This window comes from Topomyia yanbarensis, chromosome 3, assembly GCF_030247195.1.
Source record: "Topomyia yanbarensis strain Yona2022 chromosome 3, ASM3024719v1, whole genome shotgun sequence".
In the NCBI taxonomy this organism is placed as follows: Eukaryota; Metazoa; Arthropoda; class Insecta; order Diptera; family Culicidae; genus Topomyia; species Topomyia yanbarensis.
In genome coordinates this window covers 60509576-60526125 of record NC_080672.1, presented here as the reverse complement: position 1 = coordinate 60526125, position 16550 = coordinate 60509576, and the positions used below count along the sequence as shown (strand labels likewise).

The window sequence follows — 16550 nt, the reverse complement described above, 5'->3', positions numbered from 1 at the left end:
TGTTTCAAAATTTAAAACTGTTATACGACCCCGTTCTATTTGTTGCTGATTTTAAAACACGTTTAGAACTGTGTTTTAAATACATGCAAAGTTTTCAGCACAGACACTTAGACCCGATAGACTGGAGAAAAATAAATTTGAATGCAGTAACACTGAAGGAATATTGAGACATGAATTTTAAACTGAATAGAACATCCGCTAAAACTGCTGCTGGGGACAGCAAGTTCTAGTTTAAAAAAATTTCAGTTTTATATAATGGAACTGTCAAAATTATGAATCTAGAACTGAAACACTCCTGAACATGCTCTAATCGTTTCATAAATGATAAGAGGAAACTTCAGGGAAAAGTTTTTAAAGAGCCAAATACCATTGCGGTAATCGTTCAGGAATAATCATCAAATATGCGGGTATATGCATCGCGAATATTAAATTCTAATTCGCATTCTAATCGTGAAAAATGTATAAATATTTATGCATTTCAAAGATCAAAAACGAAGAATACTAAAAATGCATATAATAAAAGCTAGTTTTTTTATCCGCGTGGCCTTAAATATCTGTTATCTGTGGTTGTAGTGTATGTTAACACAAATCCTGAAGGGCGTGAATCTGACATTAGTTTTCGTTTCCTTTTGATTGTTCTTTCATCATTAATTCTTTCACCTTCACCTCCTCCGAGTCTGGCGTTGTTTTGCTAAAATCTCGTAAAAGAAAAAAAAGTGAAAAATTGCCGCAAATGAAGTGAAATTGGTTGCATTCCGACATTCTTGATGTAAACAAGCTATGAACTTGTAAGTAACATTCGCTAAAGCACCGTTAAACACTATTCAACCTTCGTTCCTTCGCAGCTTCATACCGCACGACCAGGTGAAGCGGGAGGGAATCTACCTCCAGCAACATCTTACATCGCAGTTACTTCCCCCCGGATTTCAGCAAACTCATTCACAGCTTCAACAACAGCCGCCGCAGCTCCAGCATCAGCAACAACAGCAGCTTGTTCAAAGTCCCTTCCACTCTCAGGGTTTGATAGTTAATCTTAAGAAAGAGTTCGATCCCTACGAGAAAAATACTCCCCCACTAGGGGCCAATGTCGTCGTTCAGCACATTACCCAACAGCTCAATGTTCCTCCACTGCTGTCCTCGGCGGGTGCACCTCTACAGCAACAGCAGCAGGAACCGGCATCCAATACGGGTAAAAAGAAAAAGAAGGCAAAAGCTGCGAAAACGATTGTCCTGCCACCGCTACCGGAAGGATTCATCGTTAAGATAAAGGAAGAATACAACGAGAATTACGTGCGGACTGTTACGAAAATCCCGGAGGTTTGACCTTGCAATGTTTAGTTTGAATGCATCAATTATTTACATCAATTTTTGTCAGGACCAATTCATAAGGACGATTAAACCACCGGGAAAAAAGGAACGCAAGTACCATGATTACAACGTGATCAGCGAGTATCGATGCGATATGTGTGGCAAGTACTTCAAGGACAAGTACAAGCTCAACTATCACGTCCGGATCCATAGCCCGGAACTATCGCACAGGTATTGGATTTTGGAACGTTTCTCGTTGCCATGATTGTGAGCTGAATGGTACTAAAGGTTTGAAGGTTTACTTTCAGGTGCGATGTTTGCAGCAAGGTGTTTGCCCATCAGTCCACACTGACCAACCATAAGCGCATTCATTCAGGTGGGGTGATTTGCTGTCTGTTTTAAGCAGAGGCAATTGGAAATTCTTCATGTTATTACTGATTTTTTCAGGAGAACGTGCATTTAAGTGTGCAACCTGCGGGAAAGCATTTGTACAGAGTTCGGCCCTGTCCAATCACACAAAGATCCACACCGGAGAGCGACCGCACGAGTGTTTGATCTGCGGTATCAGTTTCATCCAGAAGATTAATCTGATCTATCATATTCGAATCCACAGCAACGAGCGGCCGTATCGCTGCAACATCTGCAACAAGTCATTCATCCAGCAGAGCCATATCAAGAACCACATGAAGGTTCACAAGAAGGACAATCCGTTGGACTGTAGCATTTGTGGTAAGAGCGGTTGCGTAATTAGAAATCGTTAATTTTTTCACTTATTTTTCATATCGTCAAACCAACAGGGAAAAGTTACACGGATCTCAACGAGTTGACCGAGCATTATTCCTCGCACACGGTCGAGTTGCCATTTCGCTGCCAAACCTGTGGCAAGTGCTTCGCACAGGCGAACCATCTGAAGATTCACAAGAAAAACTTTTGCAATAAAAATTAGAACAAGTCAAAAGTTGCCAGTATTGCGGGGCCGAACGGGTCTAGGGATCGGTTCTGGTTGCAATTTATCGTCGTTACTTTACACACTGATGTTAAGTTGAGAAGAAGTGAAAACTATTTTATGTAGCATGATTTATATTACATTTAAACTACTTATTATTATTGCTATTACTATGTGCTCGGCATATAAGGAACGTTTTAATTATTTTTGTGATAGTGGAACTAAAACATGTTTTCATTACCTGAGTAAGGCAGGTAAGTAGAGAGAGAGAGCGAGCGAGAGCTAATCAAACTTAATATAGTTTCCATAGCCAATCTGGATTCAATAAAAAAAAGCAAACACAAATATGAACGAGTACTGACTGATTGGATGAATGAGTGAAGATCGCACTTCAGAAAGTTGATCTTTTAGTGCGTTATCAGGAGGTGGGTTTCCCCCAAGATTGCCGGTAGGTCAAGAGAGATGAAATCGTTTGCGCATTGTTCAGTTGAACGGTGACTACTGAGAAGAACAGTTGTGGCTAGATTACAACAAACGTGTGTAGGTAGATTTTAACTTCCAGAATGAAGCGAACGGTTAGTGGCATTCTCCTGCTGGCGTTGTCTATCTGGGGATCGTTCGCCGAAGAGGTTTCGAGCGAAGACTTGCCGGAGGATATTGTGGTATGTACCGTTGGTTATGCAGGTTTTAACCTGGGAGTTACACACCTTTGTTTCGAGTTCGAAATTTTTCTAACCCTGGTTTCGGGCATCGAACCTAGGTGACCTGTGTACAATGCAATAATTCTAATAATTGTTCGACAAAATGATATTCGTTTTAACGTAGTTCTTTAGCGTACACGAGCATGCACAAAAATCGCGTGGGATTTTTCAAAATTGTGCGTACTGCTGTCCAGTCTGACTATTCAAAAATATAAAATATAATGTATTGGATCTACTGATGTGTAACTATCCATTTGGATATCGTGTTGATAGTAAACTATTTCAAAAAAGTGTTTCACCCACCATGGCAGTTTAATTTATTCGATTGTAAAAATGTTTGAAATAGGTACCACAGATGAACGGTTCCGAGCTTTATGAATCGAGTTTGTGATATATCAATCAGTTCATAATCTGCCTGTCAAACGGACTATCTCTGTAATCTGTGTGCGTAGGTTTTCGTCAGTATGCACAGCGCTTTAGGGTTAAACCCAAACCATTATTATTATTATTTCCTGATTATTCATCATATTAACATGATTTAATCTGTTCCACAATATTCCGCCACGTCAGTCGGTCAGTTGTTGCTTGTCTCCAACCTCTCAGGTGCCCGATACTCGCAAGGTTCTGCTCCACTTGGTCCAGCCACCGGGAACGCTGCGCTCCTCTCAACTTGGTGGGGTTGTTGTCCAGCATCCTCACAACATGCCGTACCGTACCCTTCCAGCTTGAGCTACTTTCCGGATACTTGGCTCACCATAGAGTCGCGCAAGTTCGTGGTTCATCCTTCTCCTCCACACGCCATCCTCCTGCACACCACCGAAGATCGTTCTCAGCATCCTTTCGAAGTCTTCGAGTGCTTGCAGATCCTCCTCGAGCATTGTCCACGTTTCGTGCCCGTAGAGAACCACTGGTCTAATCAGTGCGCATTTCGTGCGGTGGTGAAGCTTTCCGGATCTCAAAGTTTTGTGGAGTCCATAGTAAGCACGACTTCCAGAGATAACAAGCCTTCTGATCTCTCGGCTGGTGTTATTGTCCGCAGTCACCAATGAGCGTAGATAGATAAACTCGTTAACCACCTCGAACTCATCGCCGTCGATCGTAATACTACTGCCCAAGCGTTCCCTATTGCGATCGGTTCCGCCAGCCAGCATGTACTTCGTCTTAGACACATTTATCTTTAGTCCTACTCGTGCTGCTTCGCGCTTCAGTCGGGTATACAGATCTGCTAGCGTATCCTTGTTTCTACCGATTATGTCCACGTCGTCAGCGAAGCACACGAACTGTCCGGACCTCGTGAAAATCGTGCCCCGCTCCTCGCATTACACCTTCCAGCGCTATATTGAACAACAGCCAGGACAACTCATCGCCTTGTCTTAGTCCCCTGCGTGTTTCAAACGGACCCGAGAGGCCGCCCGAAATTTTGACACAACACCTTATAGCATCCATCGTAGCCTTAATCAGTCTTGTCAGCTTCCCAGGGAAGCCGTTCTCGTCCATCATTTTCCATAGCTCTACACGGTCCACCGTGTCATATGCGGCTTTAAAGTCGATGAACAGGTGATGTGTCGGGACCTGGTATTCAAGGCATTTTTGGAGGATTTACCGTATAGAAAAGATTTGGTCGTTCGTTGGTCTGCCGTTGATGAAACCGGCCTGATAACTCCCGACAAATCCATTTACCAGCGGTGATAGGTGCCGGAACTGAATCTGGAATAGCACTTTGTAAGCGGCATTTGTCATTGTGATCGCTCTGTAGTTTTCACAGTCCAATTTGTCGCCTTTCTTGTATATCGGGGTGATGACCCCTTCCTTCCACTCCTCCGGTAGCTGTTCTCTGTCCCAGATTCTTTCGATTATTCGGTGCATGCTTTCCGTCAGTTTCTCCGGACCCAACTTGAAGAGTTCCGCTCCTAGACCATCCTTACCAGCTGCCTTGTTGCTCTTGAGCTGTTGAATAGCTTCGTTAACCTCATTCATAGTGGGCGCCGGTACATTCCCGTCGGCTGCGACACTGACATAATCGTCCTCCTCGAACGCCCGATTGTCCGCCTGCGCACCATTCAGATGTTCATTGTAGTACTGCCCCCACCTTTCGACCACCTCACGTTCGTCCGTAAAGATGCCACCTTCCTTGTCTCTACATATTTCGGCCCGCGGCACAAAACCGTTGTGAGTCATTCAGCTTCTTGAAGAACGCCCGCGTTTCTTGAGAGCGATACAGCAGCTCCATCTCCTCTCTCTCTCAGACTCTTCCAGGCGACGCGTTTTGTCCTGGAAAAGACGAGTCTGCTGTTTTTGCTTCCGTCGATATGACTCCACGTTCTGACGAGTGGCTTGAAGCAACATCGCTGCGCGTGCTGCATTCTTCTCGTCATTCTTCAAGATGCTACGCGTACGTTGTCGCGACGTTGGTTTCTCTCAGTCGGTCCAAGTTACACCGCGGCGGGCGCCGGTATCTTACACTGTTCACTACGGATAGTTTTGGACGCAGTTTAACCATCACCATATAGTGGTCCGAGTCGATGTTAGCATCCCGATAGGTCCTTACGTCGATAATGTCCGAGAAGGGCCGTCCATCAATCAGAACATGATCAATTTGTATATCTGTTTGTTGCGGTGATCTCCAGGTGTATCGGTGCAGAAGGCGGTGCTGGAAGAAGGTGCTCCTTATGGCCATGTTCTTGGAGAAACCTAAACCATGCACAGCGATTTATGTGGTGGATCAACAGATTGCCCTGCCATTACGCCAAGGAATTCAATAGATAAATAAGATCAGCCGCGGTTACTAATCCATAACTAAAAAAGACTAATTCAGATCTTTTTAGACAATACAACTGGGTGTAACATGATTGATATTTCACATTATGCAATGTGTATGGATTCCAGCATGGTTATCAATATTGACACCAGCCACGTTCGAATACAGATTTGCTACGGGGCAGGAAGGAACGTTAGTGCATTCCATGTTGCTGTTAGCGATTCCTCGGCATTTCCACATATTTCACGGAATGGGAAAGTTTGCTAGTAAGACTGCCAATTGTTTTATCATATATTAGCTGCTCTGGGCAGTCGGTTGCTTAGATTCTGTAAAAAATTCAAAAGTTACTTGTTACTTTAGATTTAAAAGTTTGTCGTACACGTAGCAATCTGTAGTTGCAGTAATTCACCTTATCAGCTTTTTTTGCAGATTGGACAACCTTCATCCAATCCTCCGGATAATCTCCTCCTCTCAAATCCCAATACCTTTTCTTCGTTTTACACTACTCACATGGCAGTTGATCATTGTCGGCGGCTTTATTATTCCTCTCAAGTAGATTCGATACTGAGAATCTGTCGTCGGTCGCGCGCGTTTCTGGTTGTCCATTAGCGTCTCTGTATACGGCGATTGGTAGAACAATCTTTGCGCGAACCTTTTAATAGGACTTCTGCTGTGGTTGCTCGGCCATCTATGGAAGCTGTCCTTCAATGTCAGCTTCTTTCTCCGAGCAGCCTAGATAAGCCGTGTAGTGTCGGTAGTGGTTGTTTCAACCGGCTAAGAGTTACTCTACGGACCACCTGTTCCGATGGTAAAAACCCACCAAACAGGGAAACCCTAATTCATAGTCCTTGCGATCCGGAGCCTGGTAAGAGCTGGGTCGGCGAAATCTCCAATATGGTGCATTACGTTCGCTCTACACACCGAATTTTTTTCGACGATGATTGGCATTATTTTGCCGGATTATTTGCTGGCTGGAGACTTTCGGCTGATGCTAGTTCGGTGAAGTGTTGAGAGTTTCAATTAACAAATTTCGATGCACACTGAAGTTTTTTTTATGCGGGGGATATGTACCGCATAAAAAAAATCCGCATAAAAAAACCGCATAACTTTAAAAAACCGCATAAAAAACCGCATAACTTTGAAAATCCGCATAAAAAAACTGCATAATTTTGAAGATCCGCATAAAAAAACACATAATGTGTGAAATATTTTTCAATACTAAGAGCCATAGTACTCAAGGAAGAGCAAGGATTTGAAGTAAGAAAGTTTAGAGAAAAGCGTGAAGTAGGGTCATACGAGCAAGCTTAGAGTTTCCCGGCTACTTAACTCTTTTACTTCTGCAACGAAGGAGTCAGGATCTTTTGGCATTAAACGCGAATCACCTGAGTCTGCGGCATGTCCAGACAAGCGTAAGCGTCACTTAATGACTTATGCTGTCGGAACCGTGACTCCCCGGAATCGCAAGTCTGACCTCGGCACCTAACCGACCAGCATCGAGATAACGATTTCGAGAGAAATTTCAACGTCGGGAAATTTCTCCGTCGGAGTAGACTAGGCCCACCGCCAGGGACTAGTTCGAATAGATCGGGAAGTAACTCCGGCAGATGCTCGTCGGGGCGCCTGTCAACTGGAAGTCACCCTCCACCCAGAATCACAGGACCGACCTTGGCATCTGCCCGGGTAGTATCGGTTTCGGAAGATCTTCCGCTGCCGGGGAACTCTTCGTCGAAGTAGGAAAGATCCACCGTCGGGAACTATTCCGAGTAGTCCGTAGCGAATCGCCGGCTTGAATCATCGGGGCGCCAGTGAACCGGACGCAATCCTCCACCGGGAATCGCTGGACTGACCTTGGCATTCTGCCGGACTGAATCTAAGGAAGAATAACGTGTCCGTCAACGGTTGCAGGAGACATTCTTTCGTCGGGGAACTCTCCGCCGAGGTAGTCTTGCTCCACCGTCGGGAACTGCGCCGAGTAGCACCGAACGCGACAGACCCTGGTCGTTGGGGAACCAGTGAACCGGAAACCACCCTCCAACCGGAATCGCCAGATCGACCACGACATCCAACTGGTCACCGTAGAGAGGAAGGCATGTAGAATATCATGCCGTGCAGGACTGATATGGCGGTTACGAGACAAGCGAAATCTAGCACGACCAGCTAGACCTGGAATCAAGTGAAGTGCATTAGCACGCCTCCCCCCAAAGTAGTCATTTCAAATGAAATCCGGGGGATCAGGCAAATGTCGGACTTCTTGGTGGAGTTTAGAGGAATAGGGTTCAGAGTCATCTTCTCTGTTCAGAGTCCCTCATTCTGGCACACGATGGACGAAATCGGTGCAGTGGCGTAGTAAGAAAATTTTTCGGGGGAAGGGATATGAAATTTTTTTGAATATATATGAAAAAATGTTCAAAAACATTCTGAGCAGGAAAAAAATGTTCAAAACCAACAACTCAGGGAACGGGTTTGGGTAGTCAAGGTAGCAAAGCTAGCTGTTTGTATAGAATTAATGCTCTTCCCCTACGAGGACAATCTGGGCGGCAATCTTCAGACTGTCTAATTTACTTAGCCCTTCAGTTCCCTTGTGCAATTCAGTACCACTTCTTCGTTGAGCTTCCGACTGGTTCGCGAACTACTCGGTCTAGTCCCCGACGATAGATCTAACCTACTCCGACGAAAAGTTCCCCGGCGAGAGAAGTTCGAAAGCGAGCCAACCAGCCAGGTGCTGCGGTCAGTTCGACGATTCCGGTAGAGTAGGGCATCCGGTTTGCTGGAGCCCCGGCGCGGCTGGTGGTGTATCGTCGCGATCTACGCGGTCTCGTTCCCGGCGGTGAATCTGACTGTACGCTGACGGAGAGGTCCCAGGCTTCGTTACCGGTGCCATTTAGCACCGCAACTCCTTTAAGCCCTTTAGTCCTCTTCTTGGGCCATTTAGCACTACTTCCTTGATGATCCATTCAGCTCCTCGACTTGTTCGCGAACAACTCGGTCTAGTCTCCGACGATGGACCTGACCTACTCCGGCAGAGAATTCCCCGGCGAGAAAAGTTCTCCCGAGATCGAGCTAATCAGCTAGGTGCCGAGGTCAGTTCGGCGATTCTGTTGAAGCAGGGTGTCCGGTGCAGTGGTGCGCCGATGACCCGCGACTAGTGGTGTCTCGTCGCTGTCTACTCAGCCTAGTCCCCAGCGGTGAATCTAGCTTATGCTAACGGAGAGTTCCCTGGCGAACAAAGTTCTCCCAATATCGAAGACTCTCCTCGGACATTCAAAGACTCTCCTCGGACATTCAAAGACTTCAAACCTCGGACATTTAAAGACGCTCCGGTGTCTCCTCGACGACCTCACACTCCAAGGACAATGTTGACGTTGCGTACCCACACCGATGAAGATACTCCGTAAGCAGCCGAGGTTCGGTAGGAGCTGTTTCAGGTGGAAGGTTATCTCTCCGTGCTTTCTATTGGTCCACGTCGACAGGTTTGCATGAGCCGGTAGGTCCACTTTCCTTTCTCCGTATTGTCACATTCCTGCTGCCACGTCACCATCGAATCGATTCTCATCATCTTCCTCACGTTTCTGGCGTTTTATTGTTTGTAACACTTGATATCCTCCGTCAGGGTAATGTAGATGGGGATCATCTCGGCGACAACGCATACTGCCTCCGGTACACAATCACAACTCGTACGACCAGCAGTCGAAGCGTCCTGTTCAGCTTTTCGCGGTTTCATTGTCTCCGTCACCGACACCTTCATTTCTTCAAGTGTCTCACCGTTAGTAACACATCGTCCACGAAACCAACGATTTTCACTTTCCTGGGAAGCCGCAGTGTTAAGACCCCATCGTACATCTAATTCCAAAGTGTTGGACAGAGAATGGAGCCCCGAGGAACGCCCGCTGTGTCTCGCATTGCCTATTGCCCGTTTGTTCGTCTGGTACAGCAGTGCTCTACTCTAGAAGTAGCTTCAGGATCTGGCTCATTCTTTTATGCCACGCTGCGGCATTGGTCTATTCGAGGTTGGATGGCCCGGTGACTTCCCTGACTTAGGCAGCAACATCAGTTTCTGCTCCTTCCTCATTTCGGGGATTACCATCGCAGCTTTCAGCGCCACGGTTGGTATTCCATCCGGACCGGGGGCTTTCTTTGATTTTAGTCACATCGACGCTTCTTTGAGCTCGTCGTTAGTCACTTACCACTCGGCTGTGTCACCTCCTTCTTCTTCGTCGTACGGTGTCGGTGACCAGGTAGTTGAATCGTGATTCGGGAAGAGACCCTCAACGAATATCTTTAATTTTCCCGGGTATATTTCAGCTGATGTCGCAGACCCTCGTCTTCGTCATGACGACTCAGTACGCGTCCCCCAGGGACTGGCGTTTATTTCTCAGCACAGCTACTTATGGCAATTGGCTTGCTAAGCTTGATCTCCTGTTTTAAAGAGTCCCTACCTTCTAGATACGTCGCTTGCGCTCCTCTCTCACTCTCCGATCTTGCGCTCTGAGCCCGCCTTCTGGATCCAAGACAAGCAGCGTATAGCATACTGAGTTACTCATTTAACCCGTAATCTGCACGCCGTCTACTGCATTGCCCTAGTTTTCGTGACATTGTAACGTCACAAGCCGTCACAATCCTTCTTGCCGCATCAACGTACTTGATTCCGTTGTTCGCCGAAGTAACTCAATAAAGAGGTTTTCGTTAAAGGCTTTCGTCTTCCACTTTAGTAGCTTGCGGCCCGTCCTTCTTCGTGCTGCAGAATCGCCTGGTGGTCTCTCTGGGGATACTTCTCTCACACTCTCAATTCCATGTTCGCCGTCAGTCAAGGACTACAGAATTTGGCGAAATTTCTCTCGGTACCGATATCCGTTTCGTGGACCAATAAGCTCCCAGCTCCTCGCTTCGCCGCGATCTACTTGTTATAGTCCTCGGCGGTTGAGCTAGCCTTCACAACGTGCCGTCAGGTAGGTGTCGAGTCTGCAGCCAATTTTCACTACAAGGAAATATTTTCACAAGATAACTTTTGCAAATGAAACTTTCATTTCATTTAAAATTTTAGGCATATTTTTGTTTAACATTTTTTTCAAAATTCTCCAAAATATTTCGGAGGGGGGGGTTTCGTCCCCAAAACCTCCCGCTACTACGCCACTGAATCGGTGGTATGGTGTCTAACTACTGAACGTGTGCCGAGTCGGCGTAAAAATTTTATAACCAAGTAAAAAAAATACACGCTCAGAGACTTTTCCGATCTCGCCGAACTGAGTCGAATGGTATAAGAGATTCGGCTCGGCGGGTTAAAAAGTCGAAATTCCGACCGATTGCATAAGTTTTATTATAAGAAAGGTAAAAAGTCATTTTCTGTTTTTATTTTCACTGCATCAAGAATGCTTCTCATATCCTTAACCCAAATACTAGTAATTTATAACCTAAAATAAAAATATGAAAATTTTATGTCTTTTGTTTAAGCATGTGCATTCACGAGGATCTATCTTTCGATAAAAGTCGCTTCAGGTGATGCCCTAGAAATTAAAAGGAAGCTGCATAAAAAGAATCGCATAACTTTGAAAATCCGCATAAAAAACCGCATAACTTTGAAAATCCGCATAGAAAAGTCGCATAAAAAACCGCATAAAAAAGACTTCAGTGTAAACTCAACCGATCACTAGGAGTGATTGATACGATCTGGAAGCAGGAAAGTTCTTCGTTGTTTCTATAGTTTATAGAATAGGTAGGGTCTGTTCGTTTGCATTGTGTAAGCGGAGTGGATTTTAGCTTCTTGTCTAGCCGAGATGAGAAGGTAGACTGATATCCTTGATTCGGGGGAATTAATAACTCATCATATTCAATATTGTAGTGTCAGATGAGAAGGACTATCTCGTATTCTTACGATCCAAGTACGTTGGGAATACCTCTGTGAAAAGATTTAGCAACTCATCGTAAATATGTGATGACAGATCGTCTTGACTCTAAAGTTTTTACACTCAATGACGTTGTTATGCATATGATGGAACTAAGTGAAAGTCACTTCTGTAAGTTTAAGCTCCATTTCCATCTTCAATATTGGTTCCAGCTCCTGCATTGAACTGCGGACTCGGCAACATTAGAAATCGATGGCTACTGTTTTGAACTAAGGTCTGTTAGCTCTTTGGGTAATTGTCTAGTTTAGAGACTTTATGTTTAGAGGTCCATTTTTAATGCGGTTTCTTGCTAAAATGGTGTATTTTAACCTCAATAAACCGAATCCGAGAGCGGAAATGTAAAATTTATTACCAAAGTTTGATAAATTGAAAAAATAAGTTGTGCTTAATAACGCTCATAACAATGACATACTGCCATAGCTAAGCTTATGGAGCGGAGCTGGTGTGATGCGGCTTTGCCGCATAGTCGAGGCCAAGGATCCGAAGCGGCGCAAAGCCGCTGAGGATCCGCCGGACAAGACGATGACTAACCCCGGCGGAATAGTAAGCAAACCCCCTGATCCCTTCGTTTGCCCGGTTTACTCAAACATAGGGGCTATATCTAGTTTAAAGCCGACTGAGCGGTAGCGAAGTCGGACAGTGCGCCAAAAAGCGATGTGGCGTAGCCACATTCGTCAACCATTTTGTTATTTTGTATAAATGTGAGGTTATGTTTAATCATATTTGGTTTAAATCGCGAAAAATGTCGGACGATCCAAGTGCGTGTAGCGCGTGCCAAGTTACTGCAGATAAACTATTTGTAATGGGCAAAGACGAGATAATGAAATTTTTGTACGAACATGGTACATTTCTAGGTTGGGTTTTCAAAAAGCCGTATTGACATTTTTCTCAAACGGAGAAATATGAGTTTTTAATTTTGCGAGCAAACTTTTAGATCCTATTTAGAAACAAAACTGTTTTATATGATGATAAACCTTTTTAATGTTTTATTTATTCATGTACTTTAGTTGTATAATGCGGTTGAAAGGAAATTATAGCGTTTACTACGAGTTTTAAGCAAAATTTGACAATACGACCTTTTGCTGTCAATACGACATCTTTTTAACTTACGATACGTCCTTTTTCTTGTGAATATTTCACATACGTCGTAGCGCTTAGGACTGATTTCTGTTCAATAGATCCCATAGGTCTATTGAAAAATTTAATTTAATGTGTAATTAAAATGAAATAACGTTTGAAGTCGAATTAATTCTGCCAACACTAGTTCACAGTTCAACTACTCCCCGAAAGAGCGCTTGAGATGTTTCATCGACTTTATTAAGAAGAATGTGAATGTGAAATGTCAATATTCTTTTTCCCCTCTCTTTTTACTCATACGCGCGATGTAAACATTAGCAAAACGTCGGAAGTACGTTTTTTTGTATTTATTTAATTTTGCCGATACGACATAGAAGTTTTTTTTCGATTATGCGAGTTTTTGACTGCAGCGATTTTACATTGCAGAAGGCTTTTCTCATTGGATAGTATGGTAAGTTTTAACACTATTACAGTGTACAATGGTGTAATAATAAAGTACTCATTACCGTCGACAGTTACAAATTGATGGATGAACTTTGTGCCAATGCACCGAAGAACAACTGAAACTGCTCAATCTGGTGACAAGGGATTTCGATTAGCATAGTAGATGTCCAAGTGAAATAAAACAGGCAAGTATTTTTTATTATTTCGTATTAGCAGTTATATAATTGATTAGTAGTTGCAAAAACGTTTTGTTTTTGGAGGTCAACACCGTTGGCGTCCGCTGATAACGTGAAGATGTAAGTGAAGCACAGGAATACCTGTGGCGCTCCATCTTTCCTTATTGACCTTCCATCAGCTTGAGAATACATCCACTGGGGCTCATTATAAAGTGAACCGTTCCCTACGGGAGCACATCAAACGCAAAACACTTGAGCGCTTCGTAGATAGTGTTGGCCGTTAACGGTATATGCTGTTAGGTATCTTGTCGAACATGGGTTTGAGCGTCAGATGATTTCGGATAATGGGAGATATAGGAGTTTGTACGTCTTCCTCGATACAATCGCATCAAGACTTAATAACATTGTACATATTAATGTTCTGGCCGAACCGTACCGAAACTTCATTTGGGTTAAAAATTATCGGATTCTCATTTTCAAAGTCGAATGTGAATTTACAGAATTACTGAAAAAATGTTTTACTTAGGTCCTTTTACTGCAAACGTAAGTGCAGATGCAAGCATTGCTAAATAAATGTTACTTGCGTCCTTTTGCTATGCGCGTATCTCCGCAATTCTGCGAATCCAATTTAGATGTACATACGACCTTGTGAAACAAAAAGGACGTAACCATTATTTGGAAAAATGTGATAAAGAAAATGTGTACGACGTTTTTTAATTTATTTTATAATCAATCTAAAACCCGTTTTTAGAGAATACGGTTCATGTGCTACGATAGTTATGTTAGAAAAGAGTGGCATGATGGAGATAACTCAGTTTGTTTACTTTTGTCGCTTACGACCTTTTGAATACCCAACCGAGAAATGTACCATGTTCGTACAAAAATTTCATTATCTCGTCTTTGCCCATTACAAATAGTTTATCTGCAGTAACTTGGCACGCGCTACACGCACTTGGATCGTCCGACATTTTTCGCGATTTAAACCAAATATGATTAAACATAACCTCACATTTATACAAAATAACAAAATGGTTGACGAATGTGGCTACGCCACATCGCTTTTTGGCGCGCTGTCCGACTTCGCTACCGCTCAGTCGGCTTTAGACTAGCTATAGCCCCTATGTTTGAGTAAACCGGGCAAACGAAGGGATCAGGGGGTTTGCTTACTATTCCGCCGGAGTTAGTCATCGTCTCGTACGTCTCGTCTTGGCCTCGACTATGCGGCAAAGCCGCATCACACCAGCTCCGCTCCATAAGCTTACTTGCTATGGTAGTATGTCATTGTCATGAGCGTTATTAAGCACAACTTATTTTTTCAATTTATCAAACTTTGGTAATAAATTTTACATTTCCGCTCTCGGATTCGGTTTATTGGGGTTAAAATACACCATTTTAGCAAAAAACCGCATTAAAAATGGACCTCTAAACATAAAGTCTCTAAACTAGACAATTACCGCTCTTTGTTGCAGATATTACCTATAACACTGGATACTTTAGTTTATAACCTCAATAATCATCATCAATACATGTTGCCTAATCCTTCCCGCAAATTTATTGAATTCTCCCGTAGGCATGCCCCGGTGGATACTGTGTTGAAATATATCTATGTGTCAACAACACAATTGTAAGAGAAGGTGAAAATATCATTGAAACGAGGTAATTTGGTTCAATTATAGTCACATGTGTAGCTAACTGAACACTCTTGCTCTGTTCGCAGAATGCTAGCGGGAGAAGATCCGGACGAACTCATTTCAGTCGAGTAAGTCCTAAAATGTGTTTTACCTTGTACATTTCTTACCCGGTTAATTACCTTATTCGCAGCCATCAGCAAGACGCAGAGGACGACGGCTGTGAGGAATTTCTCATGAAATGCTGTTCCCTATCACCACGCAAGGACGGGCCAAGAGTGGTGCCAACTGCAGAAGATACGGTCGGATTGGAAATACCACAGCCTACATGTGGTCTAGGTAATCCACGGGGTTATGTTTACCACGTAGAGGATTCCACCGTTGCTCAGTTTGCTGAATTCCCCTGGATGGCGGCCCTTTTGCACAATTCGGAACTTCTGGGCGAAAAGAAACAGGTCTATTTCTGTGGTGGATCACTGATCCATCCTCTGGTGGTCCTAACGGCAGCGCACTGTTTGCAGAACTTCAACGAACCGGGCGAGTTGATAGTACGTTTAGGCGAGTGGGATACGATCACAGAAAATGAGCCTCTGAAACATGAGGTGAGTTTGAACAGTGTTTATTTAGGGGAATTTCTTGTAATCAGATATTAATAATTTTAGAGTTTGAATGTTCAAAAAATCATCACCCATGAGTCATATCACAAGAAGAAGTTCCACAACGACTTGGCTCTACTAATACTGGAAGAGCGAGCTAAGCTGAACGTGCACATTCGGCCGATCTGCCTGCCGGAGCCGAATGAGTCATTTGACGACGTCAACTGCGTAACTTCCGGTTGGGGTAAGAAAGAATTCAACGAGCTTGGAAAGTATGCCGAAGTGATGAAGAAGGTAGAACTACCCATTGTCGGTCACCGGCAGTGCAATGAAATGCTGAAAAATACCCGACTTGGACCGTTCTTCCCGCTACACTCGAGTTTCCTCTGTGCCGGTGGCGAACCAGGCGTTGATGTGTGCAAAGGTGACGGAGGATCCCCGCTAGCGTGCGCTAAGGCGAACGGAGAATTCGTACAGGCCGGAATAGTTGCCTGGGGATTGGGGTGCGGAGAGGACGGTGTTCCGGGAGTGTACGTCAACGTGTCAGTTTTTATTGACTGGATTAAAGACAACTTGTCGAGAGAAGGTATTGATTTGCCGTAAAAGAGTTTCCGGATTACGTCGAAAATCAGTAAATGTTTAGAATTTACCAAATGACAGTTTGTATGTCCGAAAATATCATAACAAATAATTCTAGTACCGCTCAAACTTAATATTTTTTTACTCATGAGTGAATCTTTGAATGACTTCTTCCCGCTAAGGTACATCAGCGGATGCCCTGGATGATTTTTCTGCATATGTGCTACGTACATGTTCCTGTGCACGTAAGCCGCACTGCACACATTGCATTGATATGGAGTCTCGCCGCTGTGCGTTCGCATGTGGATGTTCCAGACCGATTTGCAGTAGAAGGCTTTAGAGCACAGCGGACACTGGAAATCTCGCGTCTGGTTGTGAATCTTCATGTGGTAGCTTAAAGCGTATCTAAAAGAAAAATATATTTAAGAATATATTTA

The 16550-nt window shown here is 44.0% G+C and overlaps 2 protein-coding genes across 3 annotated transcripts; both read left to right on the top strand.

The window, feature by feature from the left end:
- The first annotated feature begins 648 nt into the window (after window positions 1-648).
- On the top strand, window positions 649-2599 carry LOC131689148 (zinc finger protein 677-like). 2 transcript variants are annotated; one of them, XM_058974025.1, is made up of 6 exons: window positions 649-788; window positions 846-1317; window positions 1376-1539; window positions 1617-1684; window positions 1756-2037; window positions 2106-2599. In XM_058974025.1, the coding sequence occupies exons 1-6, from the start codon at window positions 781-783 to the stop codon at window positions 2252-2254; spliced, it is 1143 nt and encodes a 380-aa protein (XP_058830008.1). In that variant the 5' UTR covers window positions 649-780; the 3' UTR covers window positions 2255-2599. The 2 variants fall into 2 exon arrangements, with proteins under 2 accessions (XP_058830008.1, XP_058830007.1); XM_058974024.1 differs by having other exon boundaries at window positions 1605-1684.
- Window positions 2600-2666: 67 nt separating this feature from the next.
- LOC131689147 (inactive CLIP domain-containing serine protease A28-like) lies at window positions 2667-16510 on the top strand. Its single transcript, XM_058974023.1, has 6 exons — window positions 2667-2916; window positions 14881-14966; window positions 15028-15069; window positions 15132-15540; window positions 15601-16120; window positions 16296-16510. The coding sequence occupies exons 1-6, from the start codon at window positions 2818-2820 to the stop codon at window positions 16451-16453; spliced, it is 1314 nt and encodes a 437-aa protein (XP_058830006.1). The 5' UTR covers window positions 2667-2817; the 3' UTR covers window positions 16454-16510.
- The last annotated feature ends 40 nt before the right edge of the window (window positions 16511-16550 follow it).

Excerpts from the sequence above, each read along its gene's own strand:
- LOC131689148 (XM_058974024.1), top strand. Across the intron at positions 1,540-1,604 it reads AGCCCGGAACTATCGCACAG|GTTTACTTTCAGGTGCGATG; the intron begins GTATTGGATTTT and ends AAAGGTTTGAAG. Across the intron at positions 1,685-1,755 it reads CCATAAGCGCATTCATTCAG|GAGAACGTGCATTTAAGTGT; the intron begins GTGGGGTGATTT and ends TGATTTTTTCAG.
- LOC131689147 (XM_058974023.1), top strand. The coding sequence starts at position 2,818 with ATGAAGCGAACGGTTAGTGGCATTCTCCTGCTGGCGTTGTCTATCTGG. Across the intron at positions 2,917-14,880 it reads ACTTGCCGGAGGATATTGTG|GCATGCCCCGGTGGATACTG; the intron begins GTATGTACCGTT and ends ATTCTCCCGTAG. Across the intron at positions 15,541-15,600 it reads ATGAGCCTCTGAAACATGAG|AGTTTGAATGTTCAAAAAAT; the intron begins GTGAGTTTGAAC and ends TAATAATTTTAG.